General features: G+C 47.5%; 2 protein-coding genes and 1 non-coding gene across 3 annotated transcripts; all 3 read right to left on the bottom strand.

Moving 5' to 3' along the window:
• Positions 1–2,084: 2,084 nt before the first annotated feature.
• Positions 2,085–3,847, bottom strand: LOC126571108 (cytochrome P450 6d3). Its single transcript, XM_050229376.1, has 2 exons — positions 2,468–3,847; positions 2,085–2,400 (listed from the first exon to the last, which is right to left on the bottom strand). Exons 1-2 carry the CDS (start codon positions 3,783–3,785, stop codon positions 2,237–2,239), a joined length of 1,482 nt encoding a protein of 493 aa, XP_050085333.1. The 5' UTR covers positions 3,786–3,847; the 3' UTR covers positions 2,085–2,236.
• A 545-nt stretch (positions 3,848–4,392) lies between these two features.
• LOC126576583 (uncharacterized) lies at positions 4,393–8,511 on the bottom strand. Its single transcript, XM_050237894.1, has 5 exons — positions 7,169–8,511; positions 6,925–7,102; positions 6,263–6,272; positions 4,821–6,201; positions 4,393–4,754 (listed from the first exon to the last, which is right to left on the bottom strand). Exons 1-5 carry the CDS (start codon positions 8,481–8,483, stop codon positions 4,573–4,575), a joined length of 3,066 nt encoding a protein of 1,021 aa, XP_050093851.1. The 5' UTR covers positions 8,484–8,511; the 3' UTR covers positions 4,393–4,572.
• Positions 8,512–10,680: 2,169 nt separating this feature from the next.
• Trnaw-cca (transfer RNA tryptophan (anticodon CCA)) lies at positions 10,681–10,752 on the bottom strand. Its single transcript has one exon. It is a non-coding gene; the product is annotated as a tRNA-Trp (tRNA).
• Between the last annotated feature and the right edge of the window lie 55 nt (positions 10,753–10,807).

Below are 10,807 nucleotides of genomic sequence, written 5' to 3'. Positions count from 1 at the left end.
TACGGAAGCGAAAGCTACGTTGTGGCTCAAGGCAGACAGATGGGAAAAGGTCTTAGCAAATGGTGAAACCGCTCGCGGGATTCCTGAGCTGGGCCTGTTTGGCAGTGGAAGTGGCTCTGTTCATTCCTTATCCCTCCCTTCCCGTACGTTCCCAGAAGCGCTACTACGCAGCTTCGACGAGATGTTAAATTATATTTAATTTTCCACCTCACTTTGTCGAGCATCATTCTCCCCGGGCCGTGTGTAGCGTGTTTTCGGTGGAAGAGAAATCGTTTTTCAAAAACGAATGAACGACGGCTATACATCGTCCAGCGAGGCAGAAAAGTCAAGTAATTTCTTTGAACTTTACCTGCCCACGGGAAGCAGGGAGGCTGCTCGGTTCTTCCTGGAGCCGTGCTTCAATGTGGCTTCGGCATGTGGCGTCGTGTGCCCATCCATCCATCCATCCATTCATCTGTCGATGGAAAAGAAAGCCTTCAAGTCACTTGAGAAAACCAAAACTGCCAGGATACCGATACGGTGGTTCTTCCGTCCGGTATCGGCACGAATAAGAAAAGAATGGAAGGAATGGAGCCCACGGTCCAAGCATACCGACATGGATGATGATTTAGGGGAGGAAATTTGAGCTCATTTAGAATTTATAGACCGATAACGTTCGCCATTGGTGCTTCGGCGTCCCAGTTTTTCAGCTTCCATTTGGCTCACTTTTTGCAAGGAATGCCACCCAGCGCCCGGCGTGCTGTTGACACTCGCTCGCTGGTATTCGATTTTCCTTCGAAACGATCTTTCATCTTCGTTCCCGTTTACGGGGGATTTTTTTTCCTCAACATTTAAGATGTCTCGCTTTGTTCTTTTCTTCCTTGTTGGTCGCACCTTTTCTGTGACGAACGGTGGAGACGAAGTTTCGGATGGTCTGCGTACCATTGGCGACAACTCTCGGTGGTTGGAACCGGATCTGTTGAAATGTTGGGCAGGAAATTTGACCTGCCGTCATTTTTGGTTGGCCTCCGCTTGCGTGGAATTTTGTGAAGTATTTCCTTTCCGTCCGCGGTGTCGACGACCAGACACATCCAGGACATTGTTCATCTCACACTCTCTTTTTATCTGGTCAATTGGTTTTAACCTGTAAATATTCGCCATTCGGTGCCATCTTCTTTCTTTTCGGTGGTTAACATTTTAAGTTGTTAAAAGGGTTGAGTTTTGTTCGAAAAAGGGAAACAAATTATTTACCCTTTTTGCTTAGGATTTTTTCGAATTTTCTATCAATTATTCATCGTTCATAATGATAAAAATACTAATGAATGGCAAGAGAAGAAGTATATTACTGCCATCCGAATGAGTGCAGAACGTGATTAAATTGCTTTAAAAAATAAAAATTCATAACAATTGGAGCAGAAATCAATCACTGCTCATATGTGAATCGTGTAATAAATCACGAGGACAAGCATAATTAATTAACCGACGTTTTCCCAAGCACGAACGTGTTGGTTTACATATACTCGCTTTGATCTATTCCTGCGCCTAGTAGTTATCTGTGGGCGATAGTACTATCGGTGCATATTACTAATCGTAATCAATTACTACCACGCGCATGCTTATCACAAACACAACGTTCCTGCGATAAGAATCACTCGAACAGGGGTTGTTTCTGTTGCTGGTTATTTCCAGAAACGATTTCTTTATTTACATCTCTGTTGACATTCTTCTTGACTCCGTACGTTGCCTACGTCACGTTTCACGGCGCGCTACACAACGTTATCGCCTTAAACAATCGCGCAGACACAAAGCAAGCAGCCGGCGCATCGTGATAATTGAGAGCGCCTTGGCAATGACTTTACAATTTTCATGAATTATGAAAGTCATCCCTCGCGCATTGTTTGTGTCATGCGCCATGTAATGATAAGACGGAATGATGCGAAATAAAATTTAAGTTGGTCGGCAACACCAATACATTTACCCACGTCCCATGGTTCTCAATGAACTGGTCCATGCTCCAGCTTGTGGTCGAGCCCCACTCGACTGTGTGAAGAGAACAAAGCCATATTTCGATGATTCTTAGCTCAGAGCAATGTTTTGCAGACTGATCAAAAGAGTCAGAGCATCTACATTTATTAATCGTATCTTAGTTCTAACATGTTAATCGTCTTTGGCTTTCATTTTGACTGTCTGAAGGTGAACAATAAACAATGAAAGAGTGAATGTAGCTTATTTTAAGGAACATCACAGTTGACCATTACTACTTTACCCTCCGAGTGATTCTCATCGGAAGGCCACCGTGCGGTGCCAGTGGTACCGTTGCCGCCTCAAATACGATCTTTTGTGGCAGCGTTGCTTCAAAGTTGAACTTCGATAACATCAAAATGAGTCCAATCTTCGCTACGAGTACACCCTGTCGAAGACCTGTAATGTAAAGTGGAATCGTTATGCTTTGTTTGGTATGAGATTTAGTCCACAATTCAGGCCTTACCGATGCAGTTCCTCGGCCCTGCTCCAAACGGATAGTACGCATCGGGTTCGTAGTTTCTAGTTTCATCATCAAACCGCTCCGGAGAGTACTGCTCCGGATTGGGGAAGTACTTCTCGTCCATGCTGATCGCTAGCAGCGGTATGATGATCGACGTTCCCTTCTGGATGACCATGTCACTATCTGGCACTCGATAGTCTTGCGTGCATTCACGATTCAGCATGGGCAGTCCAGGGTACTTTCGGAGAGTTTCCTTCACGCAAAGATCGAGATACTTCAGCTCTTGAATATTTTCATAAGTGATTTTGCCGTCATTTCGCTCCATCATCTCGTCAATCTCCTGGCGCACCCTAGCCATCACGTCCGGGTTGTGGGTGAGCTCGTGAAGTGTAAACGAAGCCGTCGCTGTCGATGTTTCTGCACCGGCAACATAGAACAGGAACACGTTGGCCGCACATTGCTCAATGGTCAGTGATTCTTTCAAGTTATCAGCCGCCTCACGCCTCAGGTCTATCAACAGCTGGAGAAAGTCTTTCCGTACTACGTTACTTCGCTCCCGGTGCTCGATCTGGTAGGTGATAATCTCTTTAACAAACTTGATGACTGGTGGTGGTAGGGAGGAGAGGCGCGTCAGTTTCAATAACGCGGGACACACAAACACACCGGCCGAGCGTACGTTGTTGATGAAGCTAATCGATCGTACCAGGTCGGTGAGTGTGACGAAGAATGGATCGCTTGTATCTTGAATACAGTTTGATTCGAAGCCAAAGAACACAGAAGCGATGACGTCGATGACGAAGCGTGACATAAGCGCCCGTACGTTCTCCACCGCCGGCTGCACCGTCAAACGTTCGACCTCGGCTTGCAGCTTCTGGCCGACGGCCATGAACGTGGGCATCATGTTGCGCAGTTGACCAGACGTGAACGTTGGCGTTAGCTTCGCCCGTAGGTTCTTCCAGCGTTGACCGGGCAGAGCGAACAGATTGGCAGAGAATGGATCACGGTGTTCGTTGCAGTAGACACCACGATCGTGGAAGTGTTGAAAGTCGGCCACCATAATCCGTTTGGCCAGATGCGGATCGCGGATGAGGATCGAGGGCCGGAAGAACAGATACACGCCGACGAAACGATCCGTTGAACGGCTGTAGAGATTGTTTATGGCCACTCCGAACGATTCCTTCTTTTCGGCCACCGTTCTCAGATTTCCGTACGGAATTTCCGGTTTGATGTTGCTCACCCCATGGCGATCCCAGTACGAGTAGATGTACTTCAACCCGACAAAGATCACCACCGCCACTAGCCCGAGCGTGTAAACGAACATTTTTCACTCTTGTACACCCAGTGTCACGCACTCTTCGAAAGGGTTCCCGCGTACTGTGAACCCTTCAACGAAGCAAAACAGAATGAATGCGGGACGGCAACGAGTTTGGTCCATATATAGCTTCCGCGTGGTACGAGTGTGTGTGCGATGGCACATCTTTTTGGTCAACATTGATTGCGATTTCAAGCGGAAGCTTCTAGATAATTTTTTTTGGGCGTGTTGTGTGAGTGCTACTCGCATAGTATGCTGTTGCCGCCGGTATGCTCTCTGGAAGCATCTACAACAAAGCGAAGCGTGGCGCGTGTAGGTTGAACGGAGATAATTTGGGAGTGTCGCAGCCGGTTGGTTGAACCGGTTCGCTAGTTTGTTGACAGCGTGTTTTGTTTGACCTTGATGTAGTTAGCTCACTATTGAGTTTCATCACAGCTACTGATAGATTTATTGAACTAATAGCAATTATTAAACTACTTTTTTTAATTATATTTTAATAATTTATGAGAAAAAGGAGTTTGATTTGTTTTTTGTATCAGAGGCGAAGGTGGAGATACACAAAAGTCAGATACACAAAAGACGATCAATTATAGGTTAGCAAAAGCTTTCTCGCACATACATTGTTTATAAATCTTTATTGCATCTTTCAACACCACTGGCTGCTCAATTGATGTCTGCCATCTCTCATATGATAGCAGGAAGAACATGGTATTAAAGTGGAGCCAGCAATAATTAAATTTCATCTTAAAACTAGAACAGCAGCGTCAGTTTTGGCCTAAATTGACGCTATGTTTCTTTACGAGCAAGAGGCCCAGGGAGTTGAGCGAGGTTCAACCATCATTGGAAGGCCTCCCTCGGGAACTGAATTTATGGTTGCTGCTTTGAATTTGATCTTTGCTGGGATCGTAGAATAGAAATTGAATCTTGACAGCATTGTAATGAGCCCAATTTTAGTCTGCACAATGCCCTGACGTATTCCTAAAAGATGACATAAAAGATTTTAAATGCTCATTGATTATACGCATTACGTTGAGGCTAACTTACCGATGCAGTTCTTTGGTCCCACCCCAAACGGATAATACGCATCGGGGTCATAGTTTCTCACTTCTTCATCGAACCGCTCCGGAGAGTACAACTCCGGATCGGGGAAGTACTTCTCGTCCATACTGATTGTAAGCAGCGGTATGATGATCTGTGTTCCCTTGCGAATGACTATATCACTATCTGGCACTCGATAATCTTGCGTGCATTCACGATTTAGAATGGGTAGTCCAGGGTACTTTCGGAGAGTTTCTTTCACGCAAAGATCGAGATACTTCAGCTCTTGAATATTTTCATAAGTGATTTTGCCGTCATTTCGCTCCAGCATCTCGTCGATCTCCTGCTGGACCTTGTCCATCGCCTGTCGGTTATGTGTGAGCTCATGTAGAGTGAAGGTGATGGCAGAGGTAGACGTGTCAGAGCCAGCGACATAGAATAGGAACACGTTGGCCGCACACTGTTCAATTGAGAGCGACGCGGCCTTATCATTGCCTGCCTCTCGCCGTAGCTCACTCAACAGCTGGATGAAATCCTTGCGCACGATGCCATGCCGCTCACGTTGCTCAAACTGCTCTCTGATAACGCGCATTACGAACTTCGACATCACCGGGCTCAGGGAATTGATTCGGGTTAACTTGAGCAGCCCGGGACACACTAGCATTCCGGCAATGCGTATGTTTTGCATGAAGCTCCCAGAGTTGAGCTCCTCCAGTGCCTCACGGAACGGATCGTTTGGATTATCGAGACAGTTCGTCTCGATCCCGAAAAACACCGAAGCTATTACGTCGAGCATGTAGCGCGACGTCAAGTCACGCATGTTGACGATCTTCTTCTCGGTGGCGAGCGATGTCAAGTGCAGCACCAGCTTATCAGCAACGTCCAAAAACGTTGGCAGCATACCACGCAGCTGACCGGCGGTGAAGGACGGAGTCAGCTTCGCCCGTAGGTTCTTCCATTGTTGTCCGGGCAGGGCAAACAGATTAGCCGACAACGGTTCCCGTTGTTCGTCGCAGTAGATGCCACGATCGTAAAAGTATTGAAAGTCAGCCACCATAATCCGCTTGGCAAGGTGAGCATCACGGATCAGCAGCGCTGGTCGGTACAGCAGATACACGCCGACGAGTCGCTCCATCGACTGGTGATACAGGTTAGTGATGGCCACTCCATACGACTCCTTCCTCTCAACCACCGTTTTGAGGTTTCCGAATGGAATCGTTGGCTTCAGCGACGGAACTCCATGCCGATCCCAATAGGAGTAGATGAACTTGAGCGTAACGAACACCGCAAGCGCCAATAATGCGAGCGCATAAACGAACATTTCGGAGGATGAGACACTAAACCAGGAACGTAGCAAAGTGAAACAGGAACTGAAAGCGCAGTGGAGCTTGGAGTACCCTTATAAAAGGCCTGGAAGTCGCTGTCGAGTTATTTGTTTTGCCTTTTACTATGGCAATGCTTCGAATTTGTAATAGTAGCGACATTATCAGGTTGCGTCCTCTCCGGCTTTACGAATCGATCGTATTTGTAGAACCTTATCAGTAGTTGGTAGACACACAAGCCCTGATCTACCGTTCTGCTGATTGCACTCCAGCGAAACTGTGAGTTATGATGACAACCGTCAGTTGCAATGTAACAGTTTACTTTGCGAAGCTCCAAGCAACTCCGATAAAAGCGAAACAGTTGTACAGTTCTTCTTATCCAAGTTTCACAGAAACCGACTAATACAGAAATCCATCAGTTCCATAACAACATCTGCCAGTCTTCTACAGAAATTTGATACGCGAAGACCGGGAAGATGTGTCTAGTTTATCGTTTATCGCCTACATGGTCACGCTCTGTTCACTGAGCGAAAGCAACTGGTACCGAGTCTCAACACTCGACTATAATTTTCATTGAGTTAACGAAAGAAAAGGGTTACCTTTTTGTTCGATGGCCAGAGATGTCCTTTTCATTAACATTATCCTCAAACAACATCTAATAATAGTATGAATAATATTGTAAATTGGCAGCATAACATGACATTGACGAAAAAGTTTGATGATTTCATAACAAAAATATACAACAATTGAGTCCAGCTTTCACCTGAAACAAAGTTCTGCTTTTTTACGAGCAAGAGGCCCAGGGCGTTGAGCGAGGTTCAACCACCATTGGAAGGCCTCCCACGGGAACTGAATTTAAGGTTGCTGCTTCGAATTTGATCTTTGCTGGGATCGTAGAATAGAAATTGAATCTTGACAGCATTGTAATGAGCCCAATTTTAGTCTGCACAATGCCCTGACGTATTCCTAAAAGATGAAATAAAACATTATAAATGCTCATTGATTATACGCATTACGTTGAGGCTATCTTACCGATGCAGTTCTTTGGTCCCACCCCAAACGGATAATACGCATCGGGGTCATAGTTTCTCACTTCTTCATCGAACCGCTCCGGAGAGTACAACTCCGGATCGGGGAAGTACTTCTCGTCCATACTGATTGTAAGCAGCGGTATGATGATCTGTGTTCCCTTGCGAATGACTATATCACTATCTGGCACTCGATAATCTTGCGTGCATTCACGATTTAGAATGGGTAGTCCAGGGTACTTTCGGAGAGTTTCCTTCACGCAAAGATCGAGATACTTCAGCTCTTGAATATTTTCATAAGTGATTTTGCCGTCATTACGCTCCAGCATCTCGTCGATCTCCTGCTGGACCTTCTCCATCGCCTGTCGGTTATGTGTGAGCTCATGTAGAGTGAAGGTGATGGCCGAGGTAGACGTGTCAGAACCAGCGACATAGAATAGGAACACGTTGGCCGCACACTGTTCAATTGAGAGCGACGCGGCCTTATCATTGCCTGCCTCTCGCCGTAGCTCACTCAACAGCTGGATGAAATCCTTGCGCACGATGCCATGCCGCTCACGTTGCTCAAACTGCTCTCTGATAACGCGCATCACGAACTTCGACATCACCGGGCTCAGGGAATTGATTCGGGTTAACTTGAGCAGCCCGGGACACACTAGCATTCCGGCAATGCGTATGTTTTGCATGAAGCTCCCAGAGTTGAGCTCCTCCAGTGCCTCACGAAACGGATCGTTTGGATTGTCGAGACAGTTCGTCTCGATCCCGAAAAACACCGAAGCTATTACGTCGAGCATGTAGCGCGACGTCAAGTCACGCATGTTGACGATCTTCTTCTCGGTGGCGAGCGATGTCAAGTGCAGCACCAGCTTATCAGCAACGTCCAAAAACGTTGGCAGCATACCACGCAGCTGACCGGCGGTGAAGGACGGAGTCAGCTTCGCCCGTAGGTTCTTCCATTGTTGTCCGGGCAGGGCAAACAGATTAGCCGACAACGGTTCCCGTTGTTCGTCGCAGTAGATGCCACGATCGTAAAAGTATTGAAAGTCAGCCACCATAATCCGCTTGGCAAGGTGAGCATCACGGATCAGCAGGGCTGGTCGGTACAGCAGATACACGCCGACGAGTCGCTCCATCGACTGGTGATACAGGTTAGTGATGGCCACTCCATACGACTCCTTCCTCTCAACCACCGTTTTGAGGTTTCCGAAAGGAATCGTTGGCTTCAGCGACGGAACTCCATGCCGATCCCAATAGGAGTAGATGAACTTGAGCGTAACGAACACCGCAAGCGCCAATAATGCGAGCGTATAAACGAACATTTCGGAGGATGAGACACTAAACCTCGAGCGTAGCAAAGTGAAACAGGAACCGAAAGTGTCGTGCAGGTTGCAGTAGTCTTATAAGAAGCCGGGAAGCGGCTGTCGTGTTGTTTGTTTTGCATTTTGCTCTACGCTCCACATTTGTAAGTAGCGACATTATCAGTTCGCGTCCCGCCTGGCTTTTGACAAAACGAATGTATTTCGTGAACGTTATCAGCGGTTGGTGGCTTACAAACAAACTTTAATCTGCCGGCCTGCTGATTGCACTCCAGCGAAACTGTGAGTTACGATGACAACCGTCACTCGCAATCTAACTGTTTACTTTGCGATGTTAGAAGTAACAGTGATAGAAGTGAAACAAATGTACGGAGCACATCGGAGTTCCTCCAGTTCCATCGCAACATCTGCTGGTCCTCTACAGAAATGTGATCCCTGATGACTGGGAAGATGCGTGTCTCGCTTATCGTCTTTCACGCGATCTCCATGCGGCTAGTGGTAATCCAGTTCTTAATTGACATTCGAGTGAAACTGAAACGAGCCCCGAACCCAAACCACCGAACCCACGATTTCATCGGACGATTAAGTGCCAACTGAGATGGGAAATTTGAGCCGAAAGCTGGGTGGCTGAGCTCGTGGGCCTTTGGTGGTACTGTATCGGTACAATCCCTGCCCCTTTTGGTTGGTTGTTGTGTAATCGCCCAACAAAGGATGCAAGGAGGGAAGGACGGCGGGCTGGCATGTGTCGAACGCATCATTTGAACCGTAATCGATCCCAGCGACTCGTAAGAGCTGCCTGCGGAAGTGCCGTTTGCTCAGGCCAAGTGCACGGACCAATGGGTAGGTATTTCGAGTGAAAGCATGAACACTACACTAGCATGTTGGCCTAGATGCCGCTATGGAGTGCGTAATGGATTGAAACGAAACAGAGCGTATCGAGATCGACCAAAACAAACCGAGAAGCGTCTATCGTTTGAGGATAGTTTTCAAACGATTCCAACACTAGATAAAAGACAACTTAAAGAAGTCTTAGCTATCGAGCAAATGCTCGACCAGAAGCCGAACAAATTAGTGTGCCATCGATCAAACCACAAAGGACACCGCTTGCGTGGCGGACGAATTTAATGTGGCACCGCGAAGGCACGTGCCAATGGGAAGTAGCCCTTCAACATCGCAAAGACTCCCGTGCGCCGAGTGCCTGTAGTTTAGTGTCAATTTCCCACAGATGCCGCTCCGGTCGTTTATCACTCGCTCAAACTTGCGACCAGATATCGTGCGAATGGTACTTGGGGGCACTGTTTGCATCGAGCGGTGGCATGGAGCAGGTTCAAGGTGGTGGTTCCATCATGATTGATGTTCCCGGAGACGAGCAACGCAGAAGGAACGGAAGGCACTGCGAACCTCCTTCACCGTCGAACCAGACTGACCGTGTCCACTGAGGTAAACTGCGCTCTCAATTACCGAGTGTCGCGCTGTGCAAACACACTTTACTTGGAGCGTACAGTAATGGACATGACTTTGGATACGAGCGGCGCTTCTACTGCACCGAAGGGGCAATGACAGTGGCATTTAGCTTTGCCGCGCCTACCATTATGGTCCAGCAGTGTACTGATAATCAACCATCAAGGACGTCACGGTTGGGATGGGCACGATTGCAGTGACGTGAGAACGTGCGAGCTCCCTTATGCGATGGAGCTCACGCACTCGGACGCCCCAGTAGAGCAGGTGTGAATGGTTGAATCCACTACGAACGGGCGGATGAGAAGAATGAGAAGACAAAAAAGATAGAGAGAAAGGCAGAGGCTAATCGCTTACCGGGCGGGGCCGTTGAATGGAGGCCTCAGTGACCAGCACATTACAAGCCAAACACGATACACTCGCATACACTGGCGAGTCTCATGCGAGCGATGCTGCTGAGGTTATTTATACGTCCGCGCATAATTTAATTAAATCTTGCCTCGTCATCTGAGCCACCGTAGGCGTAGCATGGTAAATATCGCGACGTGATGGGAATTGAAAACATAAACCCGATGCTTGCGTGTAATCGTGCGCAACTAAAATTCATGGGAAAATGATTAATCCTACCGCGTATCAGCTGGCGAGCTGGAGGTTCGTAAAAAGAGAAAAAAGACTTGTAGAGATCTTCTTCCTTCCCCTTTTCTTCGGTTTTATCAATCGAGGAGACACAAGTTTTCTCTGATGACCCCGACGTGATTTGAACACGCAACCTTCTGATCTGGAGTCAGACGCGCTACCGTTGCGCCACGGAGTCTTGTGTGCGTGGTGCCACCGAGCATATCCGCTAGCAGCATACAAGCACCCCCCGG

Source organism: Anopheles aquasalis, chromosome 2 (genome assembly GCF_943734665.1).
Source record: "Anopheles aquasalis chromosome 2, idAnoAquaMG_Q_19, whole genome shotgun sequence".
NCBI classification, from domain to species: domain Eukaryota; kingdom Metazoa; phylum Arthropoda; class Insecta; order Diptera; family Culicidae; genus Anopheles; species Anopheles aquasalis.
This window is presented reverse-complemented; position numbering and strand designations above follow the sequence as displayed.

Coding starts and splice junctions, on each gene's coding strand:
- LOC126571108 (XM_050229376.1), bottom strand. CDS start 3,785: ATGTTCGTTTACACGCTCGGGCTAGTGGCGGTGGTGATCTTTGTCGGG. Junction 2,401..2,467: donor AGGGCCGAGGAACTGCATCG/GTAAGGCCTGAA, acceptor TTTACATTACAG/GTCTTCGACAGGGTGTACTC.
- LOC126576583 (XM_050237894.1), bottom strand. CDS start 8,483: ATGTTCGTTTATACGCTCGCATTATTGGCGCTTGCGGTGTTCGTTACG. Junction 7,103..7,168: donor GGGACCAAAGAACTGCATCG/GTAAGATAGCCT, acceptor TTCATCTTTTAG/GAATACGTCAGGGCATTGTG. Junction 4,755..4,820: donor GGGACCAAAGAACTGCATCG/GTAAGTTAGCCT, acceptor GTCATCTTTTAG/GAATACGTCAGGGCATTGTG.